Raw genomic sequence first — 13,688 nt, forward strand, 5'->3', positions numbered from 1 at the left:
AGTAATGTTGTAATGCTTTTTGTAAGAGACAACAGAATCAAATGAGTATTTATCATTTTTCACTGATCAAATTTTTGGCAAATTTCATTCCATAACAGATATATTAGTATTATTTGGATTTTTCCACCCAATTTTATGATCATGCTGAAAGTTGATCGAATCAATGCCATTTTCATCTTCAAAGAATGGTTTATTATAACCATCAGTCCATTGTAAAATTCTATAAAAGTTTCAGTAATGTGTACATCAAATTTCAAGAGAACTTTAATTGTCAAAAATTTGGTTTGAAATGGAAAACTTACCATCTTCGTCTACTTTTTTTGACGTTTCAATATTGATAAACTTTAAAACCTAAAACAAAACCCAATCCGGACGTCATTGCCCGGAATTACATTTTCCGTACACATGCGAAATATAAATAAACAAAATGTCGGACGATGAGTGCATGTACGACGATGAAGAGTATGACCTGGTAAAACTTTCATAAGCTTGTTTACAACATCAATAAGGGTTTTAAAAAATGATGATAAACAGTTTGTTTTTCTTAAGGCAAACTTCCACATGAATTCGATTAACAGTGTACGCTAAAATAGATGTAGTTTTTGTATATTAATGTAACAGGATAGGAGAAAATGTATGACTGGATCGGGAATTGAACCTAGGACCCCTGCATCACTAGTCAGTTGCTCTACCGACTGAGCTACCCAAACCAATATCCACGGCCCAAACCATTACATTCCTCCCTCCTTAAATTGTCTTCGCCCTCGAAGACACAACCCACGTTTTTATTGCCCCTGGCAGGACATTCAACTGGAAGTCCAGGGGTGGTCAACGGCACCAAATCTGTAACAGCAAAGGAGAAAATGTATGGCTGGACCGGGAATCAAACCCGGGACCCCTGCATCACTAGTCAGGTGCTCTACAGACTGAGCTACCCAAGCTGTAGTCCGAAATATCTGACGTTTTCCTGGCTTTTTTACGATTTTGATATTTTACATGCCAGGAAAACGTCAGAACCGGCGCCATTACGAAAACTGAAAATTTCGCCTTCTCCAACCTGAGTTGATTTTCAATATTTGCAAACCAAATTAAATGCCGAACTCACAATTTATCGATAGCACAATGCTTCTAGTACTCACCAATATCGATGAAAAGAAAACATCACTCCGCTTTTCGATACAGGAATTGCAAGATTTTAAAATGCACGAAATGAAAACAAGACTCGACAGTCAGATAAAATGTTTTCATCGGATTGTATATTTTATAAATGAACCATAAAAATGATGTTGGCGAGTACTAAAAGTATTGTACTACCGATAAGTTGTGAGTTTGACATTTAATTCGGTTCGCAAGTATCGGAAATCAACCCGAGAATGCCGCCTCCCATTGGAGGCAGTGAATTCCCAGTTTTCATCATGGTGCCAGTTCAGACGTTTTCCTGGCACGTAAAATATCAAAATTGTAAAAAAGCCAGGAAAACGTCAGATATTTCGGACTACCCAAGCTGATACCCACGGCCCAAACCATTACATTAGTAAAACAGGACATCAGGAGAAATTACCTTTTTCATCTATAATTATTAAAAGATTGATAGATTAAATTTTACTATAAGTATTTCATCTTTATTGTATAAAAGGGACTGCATTAATTACGCTTTCAGAATAGGTTTCATATATTTCACAAGTATTAAAATGTTCTTTGTTTGCTTAAATGCAGTCTTGTCATTTCATTATTACAACTACCAGTTGAACTTCAGTATCTTGAACACTGATATCTCGAATACCATTGATATGTCGAAGTAATTTGGAAGTCCCTATATTTTATTCCTTAAGTATTTTACCCTGATTATCTCGAATCCTTGGATATCTCGAAGTATTTTCTCAGTCCCATGGAGTTCGAGATAACGAGGTTAGACTGTATTACAAGTCATATTTTGATATATTTCTCAATAGAATGTATAGAGTGTCCATGAGCAATTACAGAGCCACATCATCCTGCACTGTAATGCCTAGGAACCACTTTTGTGTTTGTGACATCACAAAACATTTGCCCGTCTCTCCATTCTTAATGACATAACATACCAGTACCTATCTATCGAACTGGCAGTTACTAATGTTGCATGGATGATAATGACCAGAAATTTAGAAATTCCATATATATGAATCTGAAAAAAATGTGTTGGTACTATTAAAATTGTTTTGGATCACTAGCTTGAATATTGGCAAATATGCCCGCCCTCGGTCTTTGCACAGATGCTGAACTCACAAGCTCGATCTGATTCACCGCAGAAAGTCCTCAGGCGGGCATATTGCTTAGTATTCAGTCAATAACCTTTAATTAATATTTGTGTTCCTCAATATCGTTGTGAGGAGAAGCAGTGCTTGGTATGATTTATCATGGTTATCTCTATTTACAGGAGTATTCCGAAGAAAGCAACTCAGAGCCAGATGTCGATCTAGAAAACCAGTATTACAATTCTAAGGCACTCAAGGAAGATGACCCAAGGAGTGCCTTGGAAAGTTTTCAAAAGGTAAATGAAAACTATGATACATCTTAGATATGATTCCCCTGTAGTGCTTTGTAACAAGAAGAAAAAGAATGTTATCTCAGTGGGTCTTGTTAGAATATTAATTCTAACTGTCTTCAGATATGCCATTGTTATAGTTATATAACAAGGGCATAACATATATGTACATGTAGTTAGATTACATTCCATATATCTGTTATGTAGCAAAACTGAACTGTCCTGCCCTGGCACAGTTTTGAATTATATTTATGGCCTAAAAGAAGTGCAAAATTAAAACAAATATTTTTTTAGTATTTTGAGTCTCTAAACCAAAGATTAATCATTATTAAACAGTCAGTTATTAAAGTAAATCATCAATACATTTTGTCAACATTTTTTCCTCCATTTTGACTTTCAGACCTTCCCTCAATGTTCAAGTATTACTTTAAATTTAGAGATTTGATATACATACATGCATCATTTGCAACAAAAATAAGTCCAGGGTTGAAATTTTTCTGGAAAACCCACTAGCCCAGGGGCTACTGATCAGTAAAAATTTACTAGCCCAAATCTCAAACCAACTAGCCCAACAATTTTCATGCAAAATGAAAACATAAGAAATTAAAGTGTCAAATGCTTTAGTACAGGAACAAATTAACTTGGTTCTCAGTCAAAAGAAACCAGTCTACATAGAAAAGCTATGGTAAACTGATGGTCGAGAATTTTTTTCTGTTCTGTTAGTCTGACGGACTATCGTCATATTTAAATTAGCTAGCCCAAGTCTTAAAATGACTAGCCCTGGGCGCCGGGCTACCGTATATTTCAACCCCTGAAGTCCAAGAATATATATCAATCCAAGCATCCAATTTTGTGGAAAACCTTGTGGTGTCTACGGTGGCAGTATTAATTTTCTCTGTTGCTGTTTCCTTAGAAAAGTTGTTCAACGTTGTTCAAAGAGTCCAACAAAAAAAAATAAATATATATTATATAAATGAAACCACAGTAGTAATGATCAATATGAAAAAGTACTAAAGATTAACACTGACAGTAAATTTGTTTATAACTTTTATATCAATATTTAGGTTTTAGAATTGGAAGGGAAAGATAAAGGCGAATGGGGCTTTAAGGCATTAAAACAGATGATCAAAATAAACTTCAAATTGGTAAGTGAATCATTTTACGATCACAAGCATATTTCCTTTGAACATCTTTTTAAATGTACATATGTAGTATATTCTATTATATAATACTGTATAAAGCAATCTTTTTACTGTAGTTTTATCTTTAAAACGTGGTAAAATTTGATGATAGTGTCATACACTGGTAATAAAGAAATAAACAGGAGAAGGGATAGAAAGCAGCAAACTTACAAAAGAAAAAATGGGTTTTGTTAAGTAAGCACACATGATGTCAAAGCTTTATGTGGTATGTCTAGGAAGAATTTCATGTGTTAAATCATCACATTGTACAATTTGTGATTGTAGGGAAATTTTCCAGAGATGATGAAACGATATAAACAGTTGCTGACCTACATCAAATCTGCTGTAACTAGGAACTACTCAGAAAAATCCATCAACTCCATTCTGGATTACATCTCCACATCCAAACAGGTTCCAGATAAACTTATTTTAGTTAATTCATCTCACATGAAAATGTACACACTGTATAAATTTACCATTTAAGCTTATGAGGTCTAAAGTAACATGTACTTTACACAAATTTTCCACTTTTGCTCGGTTTAGATATATTTTTTTATATATCAAACAGATGGAACTCCTGCAGAATTTCTATGAAACAACATTAGATGCCCTAAAGGAAGCTAAAAATGAGAGACTGTGGTTCAAAACTAACACCAAGCTTGGAAAGCTGTATTTTGATAGAGGAGATTACCAAAAGTTACAGAAGATCCTAAAACAACTTCACCAGTCCTGTCAGGTACTTACAGAAAATCCTTAAATAACTTCTCCAGTCTTGTCAGGTACTTACAGAAAACCCTAAATCATTCTTACTCCACCTCTGATAATTTGTTTATGAAATTCTTGTTTTTGATTGATTTTGTTTTTTACATGAGGGGAGGGTGGTATTTATTACTGGTCACTTGAAAATCAATACAGGTCAACACAAGAACTTTTTAAAATAAAAATATCTATATGCCTTGTGTCATTATATACTGAGGAGATAAAAAAGAATCATCTGATTACTATCAAAAGTGATGCAAGGCTGCACATTTAATGAAAGTGTTGAAGAACAAGGAAATCAGCATACAGCCAGATGTACCGGGGTACACATGTACAGATGTGTCGAAGTTCATATGATAGAACCAGGTTGTGATTTTGTCAGCAACATAAGACTACCTATAATATTTAGTCATTGGTGGGGTTAATTCTTTGCATAGTCACATATTAACAGGCTACAAGGTCATATCTGATTTATAAATTTCATACCAGCTTGGCTTCACCTCACCAGTATGAAATTTACTAACCAGGTATAATCCAGTACCTGGTCACTACATGACTTTGTTACTATTAATACATTGGTCATTGTGTAAAAGTACCCTCACTGTTCTGTAGACGGATGATGGGGAGGACGATCTGAAGAAAGGTACTCAGCTGCTGGAGATTTATGCTCTGGAAATCCAGATGTACACAGCCCAGAAAAACAACAAAAAATTAAAGGTCTGAATCAGTCTGTAATTTTAATTTACTGTCTTCACATTCTTATAAACATTCATTCTCTGCAGTTTATGATCAACTTGTTTATTTTTTAATTCCAGACACTGTATGAACAGTCTCTCCACATAAAATCTGCGATCCCCCACCCACTTATCATGGGAGTGATTAGAGGTGAGACTACATAAGGAATATGAAAATCTGTACTGATGATACCCGGTAATACATGTACTAACATCTTGAGATGATGCTTTTTTCAAGCTTTGGTTACAAAGCCCCCAAAAATGATACTCACAAAACTTGCACTTTTGTGCAATAAAGTTCCAAAGTAATGTATGGGAAAAGATATTTACATCTGGATAAAATAATTTGGTCAATGAGATATTGCATTATCCTTCTTTGCTGTCATGTGACCAATCTTGATGCAACATATTCAATGAATCCAGATCTCCTTGCAAAAATAAGGGAGGGGGTAAAACTAGAGTTTCCATGTCTTTGAGAAGAGATATTTATTTTATTTTTTTTAGAATGTGGAGGGAAAATGCACCTAAGAGAGGGCGAATATGAAAAAGCTCACACAGATTTCTTTGAGGCCTTTAAGAATTATGATGAATCTGGAAGTCCAAGGTAATTGTAACCAGAGTGAATTACTGTACGTGTACATAAATTGGCGTATTTAAAATTTAGTGCAGTAACTGGGTATTGAATGTATGGCGTAATCATGAATTAGCGCTATACTTGTCTGTGCTGTATATTGTATTTATAAATGATTTCTTAGCAATATTCATAAATTAGCGCATCATTGTCTGCGCAAAAGCCGCTAAAATATGAAGCCCGCTTTTTTAAGTATACATACAGTATTTATACAGTATGTGTTTGTGATGTTCATATCTGTCAGATTGTCTTTTGTGTTTCTGAAAGTTATCTATGATGATATAAAGCCTGTGTCTTAATTCTGTTTTATTTACATTTTTCCGCTGGGTGCACATGTACTCTCAGATCAGTCTTTCGGTGATATCACAGGAAACTACAAAGTCATGGTCAAAACTCTAAGTAAAAATTTGGATACCACTTTTAAAAATTTACAACTATGTCTTTATATTCAAAGATTAAAATAAAAACATGTTCTGGTGTAAATAAACTTAATTACTGAAGTACCAATATTTGTTTGCAGAAGGACAACTTGTCTGAAATACTTAGTGCTGGCAAACATGCTAATGAAGTCAGGAATTAACCCATTTGATTCACAAGAAACAAAGCCCTACAAAAATGACCCAGAAATCTTGGCTATGACTAATTTAGTGAGGTAAGAAACAAAGTCCAACAAATATGACTGAGAAATCTTAGCAATGATTATTTTAGTGAGGTAAGAAACAAAGCCCTACAAAATTGACTGAGAAATCTTAGCTATGACTAATTTAGTGAGGTAAGAAACAAAGTCCAAAAAATGACTCAGGAATCTTAGCAATGACTACCTGGTAATTTAGTGAGGTAAGAAACAAAGCCCTACAAAAATGACTCAGAAATATTAGCTATGACTAATTTAGTGAGATAAGAAACAAAGCCCTACAAAAATGACCCAGAAATCTTAGCTATGACTAATTTAGTGAGGTAAAAAAATAAGGTCCAACAAAAATGACTCAGAAATCTTAGCTATGACTAATTTAGTGAGGTAGCTGTCATTTCTACAAGTAATGTATTCATCTTTGTGAATAAGAATGTTAGATAATTATTGTTGAGAAGAGATAATGACTTTTATTACATATAAAAGAAGTCAAATTATTTGCTATTATATAAAATATGTATGTCTAAATGTGTTCCAATATTATTTTCTTGTGTGTGTTTTAGCTCCTACCAAAATAATGATATTAATGAATTTGAGAAAATCCTAAAAACAAATAGGAGAAACATCATGGAAGACCCTTTTATAAGGGAACACATAGAAGGTAAGTACATGTATTAATTATTTTCATGGATATATGTACTGTTGTATGCCAATATGATTTAACATATTCCAGATCACAGAAGTAAGCCATTCACTATTAAGTACATACATTACTACATGAAATCTAAAATACACATAGTTTGGCATCAATCATGAATAAATAAGCAAAGTACAATGTTAAAGCCACAAAGTACAAGTACATATAAATTATATAGGTAAATTACCAATGTTAAAATGAATATCTTATGAACTTTGTGTTATTTGTCTTTTTATATGTACAGGTATATTTTGGCTATTACCTGGAGCAGTGTTTTTTTTAGTACATGTGTTACTAGTCTTTGGCTTTTTACATGTACAGGTGTTATTTGACTTTTACATGTACAGGTATTGTTTGACTTTTACATGTACAGGTGTACACAAGTAAGTGTACATACTGAAATATTTATTTATTTTTAATGCAGATTTACTTAGGAACATCAGAACACAAGTGCTAATTAAGTTGATTAAACCTTACACGAGAATTCATATTCCTTTCATATCAAAGGTAAGTTAATACATATGCTGGAAAATGTCCATAATAAAAAAAAATACTGATCAGACTTGGGTATTGAATGCTTGATAGCAAGTCTATATATCTGCATGTTTACCAAAGCCTTAACAAAGTCAATTCTCTGTAATGTATTCCCTTAACAGGAGCTGAATATTGACCCAACAGAAGTGGAAAACCTTCTAGTGTCTTGTATTCTTGATAGGTAAGATGGTGTAATGAGTTAGTGTTCTAATTTACAGTTTTCTTTTGTTTTTAGCTCACCTGAGCTAACAGCTGAGCTTTTCTGATCAAATTTTTTTTTAAAATGTCCATATGTCCAGCTGTCTGTCTGTATCACCCACTGAGCCAATGGGCGATCAAAGTATTATTATATGATTATTATAATGTATGATTCTTTTTACTGCCTTATGCAAATACAAGGATACTATTTACAGGTTGTTGGGTATTTAGGAATTATCTTGAAATTTTATAAATGCAGTTGCTGTTGCTTATTCTTCTTCATATATCTTCAAGTATTTGTAATCAAGTAAAATTTTCATTCCGTAAGCTGCACCCTTATATTTCTGGCTCTCAGTGGGGCCCTTGCTGACTGGTCAGTTTTCTAGTCTTGTTTGTTCAAAGCGTGACCCCCAGTGGTAGGGTGGGGCCAAAGTAAGTTTTACATGGTAATATATATGGGGAAAAATCTGCAGATGAACAGTGGGGCCATAGTGACTCAGTTGGGCATAGTGGCTCATGGGCCTTTCTTTTCTTCTTATTTTATATGTGCCATTTTTAAGCTGATTTCTCATATAAATGTCATTCTTTAAGTGCTATCCATGGACGGATTGACCAAGTAAATCAGGTTCTGGAACTGGACAGAGAAAACACAGGTACGGCCAGGTACAATGCCATGGACAAGTGGACAGCACAGCTACAGAGTTTACACCTGGCTGTTGTCAATAAAACAACTTGAACCTCTAGGAAAATATAGCAATGAATGTGAAACTTTAGTCAATGACTCTAATATTTATCTTTAAAATTTTAATATAAAATGTAAAACAATCCCTGTTCAATTTGAGCTAAGTCCAATCCTGATACTAGAACCTGCTAGATCTGCGCAAAGATAGACTTTAGGAGCAGAATTTATTTATATCATTTTACAATGTTTCCAAACTACTTGGTATGTTTTTGTTTCCAAGTCATCCAGCGATGAGTGTTATGTAGTACCTGTACTCGATTTCACTGGAAAAATCATGTCACATTAAAATATCATATTTGATTTTCAGAGAATATCATTATAATTACTGTCTTTAAATTGATTTTGTTGTTTAAAGCTTGAATGTTTTTGAAATATACAAAATTCTCATGTGTGTACATGTGAAGGACTGAAAAATGGAGAAAACTACATGTATACATTTTTGTAATGTATATGAAAAATAAAAATCTGAAATATGTAACTTATTTTTGATACTTGAGTATGGGCATCTGTAAATTATCCAGTAAACAGAATTAAGGGGAAAATATTGTCAGACCAGGGCGAGATTTAAATCGAGGCTTTTTGAACATCTGACAAGTTCATTTGACCACTGATGTTCAATTGTCTGACCCAACTTCACAAGCTCATTAAACAACCTTGGTCTTTATAGGCTACAGCACTATATGGAACAATGGAATGTGATTCAAATTCAAACAAGTCTTACCTGAACTCCATTGACTGAGCTGGTTAAACCTTGAAAATGATTCTTGGGGCCTGTGGCTCTTAAACTCAAAAGCAGGTCACACTGACCTATATTTTTAGCTTACTTGAGCTAAAAGTTCAAGTGAGCTGTTCTGATCACATTTTGTCCATCTCTGTCCATCTGTAATCTTTTCACAATTTCTACTTCTTTGATTTGCAAGAACCATTATGCCAATTTCAACAAACTTGCCATAAAGCATCCTTGGGTGAAGGGGATTCAATGTTGTTCAAATGAAGGGCATAGCCCTCTTTCATTGGAATATAATAAAGAATGTGAAAATTTATTGGCATCATTTAAATATCTTGTTTTCAAGAACCAATGGTGCCAGATGATGATGATGATGAATTTTATTAAGAGAGTTTCTTTACATAGTGAAGATTAAAGTTTTTTCAAATCATGACCCCCGGGTTAGGGCGGGCCCACAGTAGGCAATCAAAGTTCTACAAAGGAATAAATAGAAAAAAAATCTTTTAAAAACTTCAAAAGAAGAGCAAAGCCATGATGAGACCTTGGGGGTAAGGTGCATGAGGTCACAATAGGAGATCAAAATTTTATATGGTAGTTTACATGTATAGGAAAAAGTCTTATCCAGAACAGCAAAGCTATGATTAGTCATACAAATGTATTAATACGGAAGCATCCTCATGTAGTGTAAATTCAAGTTTGAACAAATCAAGGCCCCTTAGGATGGGGCCAATAGGAGGTCAAATTTTACATGGGGATATATAGGAAAAATCTTCCTCTTATAAGCAGAAAGCTGTAAGTTATATTGATATGCAAGCATCCTTAGGAAGTTCTGATTCAAGTTTGTTTAGAAATAGGTTGAGGCTGCAATAGAATACCAGAGTTTTTTTTTACAAGGGATTATGTAGGAAGAATTTTTTTAAGAGTGGCAAGGCCACATTAAATCATATAAATAAGCAAAACATCTGTTAGTTGTGTGGGATTTTTTTTTTAATTATGAACCTTGGGGTAAGAGTTAGGCTAAAATCAGAGATCCAAATGTTACATAATGCATATGGAACAAAATCACCTCCAAAGCAGCAGGGCCATGTAAGACATATTGATAATGAAGAATTCCAGTGTTATATGGATTCAGCTTTGATTAAATCAAAGCCCCATTAGGGCTAGATTTTAGTTCACAATTTGGATTCATTTTTTTAAATGAAATTAAAGGGGAATTTTAAAAATAAATCTTCTGATGAAGAACAGCAGGGTCAAAGTAACATGTAAGCCTTGTGGCAAATGAGCCTCTTGTTTTTATATTAGTGTAACAGGAAAAGAGAAAATGTATGGCTGGACCGGGAATCGAACCTGGGACCCCTGCATCACTAGTCAGGTGCTCTACCGACTGAACTACCCAGGCCAATATCCATAGCCCAAACCATTACATTCCTCCCTCCTTAAATTGTCCTCGCCCTCGAAGACACAACCCAAGTTCTTATTAGCCCCTGACAGGACTTTCACCTGCAAGTCCAGGGGTGGTCAACAGCACCAAATCTGTAACAGGAAAGGAGAAAATGTACTGGCTGAACTGGGAATCAAACCCGGGACCCCTGTATCACTAGTCAAGTGCTCTACCGACTGAGCTACCCAGACCAATATCCACGATCCAAACTATTACATAAGCTTGGCCCTTTGAGACATAGCTTCATTAACTATAAGCCGCTGATGCATAGGGCCTTGGAATGTATTGGTACAAATTAAATCTGGTTATAATTGTATTGTCAAACTTTAATTCTGCAAGGACACAGTGAGGTCGGGGGTGATACAACATTGTTAGTGCCTGTGGGTGCATGTTAGAATTCAAAAAGTAGGTCATAGTAACCCACATTTGAAATTTTTTCACTGCAAGTTGTTAAATTATCTTACTTGAACAGTTTGCTGAGTCAAAGCCCTAGAATTGCAAGTTGATGCATCTTGGAGTCTCAAGGTGTGATAAGGTACAATTTGTAATTTAAGGAAAGGTCAACATGATCCTAATTTGAAATAGGGTAAATACTACGTATTTAGCTGTATATATAAGTCAATTTCTTTTTCAGGCATATAATTATATTTTGCCTAAAATTACCATTTTAGTGTAGGCAGCTTGGAATAAAGGTTTGTTATTATCCTTGGAAAGGTATAGTTCATTAAAAGCTTTATTTATGTATTTTTATACCATCCTCCCTATTTAGAAGATGAGAATAAGGATCACTAGTCTGTCATTTGGAGCATTTTGGAACCATGCAAAACATAACCTGGCCAGTAGTTTGAGTTCTCTTTGATCTTTACCTTTAATTATATTAGCTCACCTGAGCTGAACAATCAAGTGAGTTTTTCTAATCATATTTTTCCCAGCGTTAATCAGCCTGTCTGTAAATTTTTAACATTTTCGCTTACTTCTCACGAACCACTGGGCCAATTTCAACTAAGCTTGCCATAAAGTATCCTTGGAAAAGGGGATTCAAGTTTTTTTAATTGAAGGGCCATGCCTTCTTCCAAGGGGAAGTTTAATTACAAAATTAATTAACTAATTAGGAATTTGTGAAAAATTAATGGCATCTTTTAAATCTTCCTCTGAAGAACTAATGGGCTAGAAAATATGAAAATTAATATGTGGAATCATCCTCAGGTAGTTATAATCTTCTCAAGAAAAATCTTCTTCTCAAGAACAGCAAAGCCTTAAATTGATTGGTCATATTTTTATGGAAACATCCTCAGGTTATGTAGAATCAAGTTTGTTCAAATTATGACCCCCGGGGTAGGGTGGGGCCATGATGGACAATCAAAGTTTTAAGGAATACATAGGAAGAGTGTTTAAAAATCTTCTTCTCAAGAACAGCAAAGCCATTATTACTCTTCATTGCTCTTATTGATATAGAAGCACCCTCAGGTAATGTAATTTCAAATTTGTTCAAATCATGCCCCCCTTCCTCCCATGGGTGTAAAGAGAGGCCACAACAGGGGATTAAAGTTATATACAGAGGAATATAAAGGATATATCAATAAAAAACTGTAAAGCCAAGATAAGTCATTATTCATTCAGAAGCATCCTCAGGTACTGTTATAAGATTCAAGTTTGCTCAAATCATATACCCAGGGGTAGGGTAAGGTAACAATAGAAGATCAAACCTATAGGAAACAAGAGGCCCATGGGCCACAGCACTCATCTGAGTAACTTTGGCCATGCTGTTCTTTACCAAATTTCCCCCATTGTAATACCTATTGTGGCCCCGCCCTACCCCCGGGGTCATGATTTGAACAATTTAGATAAGTTTAAGCTTTTCTGGCCCAGGGGTTCTTGAGAAGAAGATTTTTAAAGATTTTTCTAATATATTTCAATGTAAAACTTGGATTCCCTATTGTGGCCCCGCCCTACCCCCGGGGGTCATGATTTGAACAGTTTAGAATCTACACTACCCCAGGATGCTTCCACATAAGTTTCAGTTTTTCTGGCCCAGTGGTTCTTGAGAAGAAGATTTTTAAAGATTTTTCTAATATATTTCAATGTAAAACTTGGATTCCCTATTGTGGCCCCGCCCTACCCCCGGGGGTCATGATTTGAACAGTTTAGAATCTACACTACCCCAGAATGCTTCCACATAAGTTTCAGCTTTTCTGGCCCAGTAGTTCTTGAAGATATTTTAATGACCCCACCCTATTTTTGTCTTTTCTTGATTATCTCCCCTTGTAAGGGGACTTGGCCCTTCATTTTAACAATTTAAACTCCCCTTTATCCAGGGATACTTTGTACAAAGTTTGGTTAAAATTGGCCCAGTGGTTCTTGAGAAGAAGTTGAAAATGTGAAAAGTTTACAGATGGACGGACAACTAGACAGTCGGACGGACAGCTAGACGGACAGACAGACGACGGACAACAGGTGATCAGAAAAGCTCACTAATAATGAGCTTTTAGCTCAGGTGAGCTAAAAATCTGTAAAAATCTACCAAAGCCATCATTAGTCAAAGAAATTTGGATGCATCTTCAGGTAGTTTAGATTCAAGTTTGTTCAAGTCATCCTCATCCTCCCCAGGACAACTTAAATATTTAAAGTTGTTGTCTATGTTGAACTGATTTCTGCTTTTTCCTAGCCAAAGTGCTCAGGTGAGCAATGTTACCCATGGGCCTCTCGTTTCCCCTGATGTGTAGAGCACCCCCCTTCCCCAATATTTCTCAATTGCATCAGGCTACCAACATTGTATAACGCCAGACATGTACTTAATGATGCTTTTTAGTTCACCTGAGCTAAAAGCTCTAGTGAGCTTAAAACTTTTCACATTATTCTTATATTATATCTTCTTCTTAAGAACCATGT

At 34.9% G+C, this 13,688-nt stretch overlaps 1 protein-coding gene across 1 annotated transcript; it reads left to right on the top strand.

The window, feature by feature from the left end:
• The first annotated feature begins 403 nt into the window (after positions 1-403).
• LOC133183278 (COP9 signalosome complex subunit 2) lies at positions 404-9,109 on the top strand. Its single transcript, XM_061318235.1, has 13 exons — positions 404-472; positions 2,417-2,530; positions 3,589-3,669; positions 3,991-4,116; positions 4,274-4,441; positions 5,077-5,181; positions 5,280-5,349; positions 5,703-5,802; positions 6,350-6,481; positions 7,024-7,121; positions 7,582-7,664; positions 7,814-7,872; positions 8,481-9,109. Exons 1-13 carry the CDS (start codon positions 428-430, stop codon positions 8,623-8,625), a joined length of 1,326 nt encoding a protein of 441 aa, XP_061174219.1. The 5' UTR covers positions 404-427; the 3' UTR covers positions 8,626-9,109.
• The last annotated feature ends 4,579 nt before the right edge of the window (positions 9,110-13,688 follow it).

Source organism: Saccostrea echinata, unplaced genomic scaffold (assembly GCF_033153115.1).
Source record: "Saccostrea echinata isolate AGI-Se365-2 ecotype Australia unplaced genomic scaffold, CSIRO_AGI_Sech_v1 ptg000009l, whole genome shotgun sequence".
Classification (NCBI taxonomy): Eukaryota; Metazoa; Mollusca; class Bivalvia; order Ostreida; family Ostreidae; genus Saccostrea; species Saccostrea echinata.

What these genes read in the sequence shown, in the direction of transcription:
- LOC133183278 (XM_061318235.1), top strand. Translation starts at nt 428, where the DNA reads ATGTCGGACGATGAGTGCATGTACGACGATGAAGAGTATGACCTG. An exon ending in TCAAAATAAACTTCAAATTG is followed by an intron (nt 3,670 to 3,990) that starts GTAAGTGAATCA and finishes TTGTGATTGTAG; the next exon opens with GGAAATTTTCCAGAGATGAT. An exon ending in GTGTCTTGTATTCTTGATAG is followed by an intron (nt 7,873 to 8,480) that starts GTAAGATGGTGT and finishes TCATTCTTTAAG; the next exon opens with TGCTATCCATGGACGGATTG.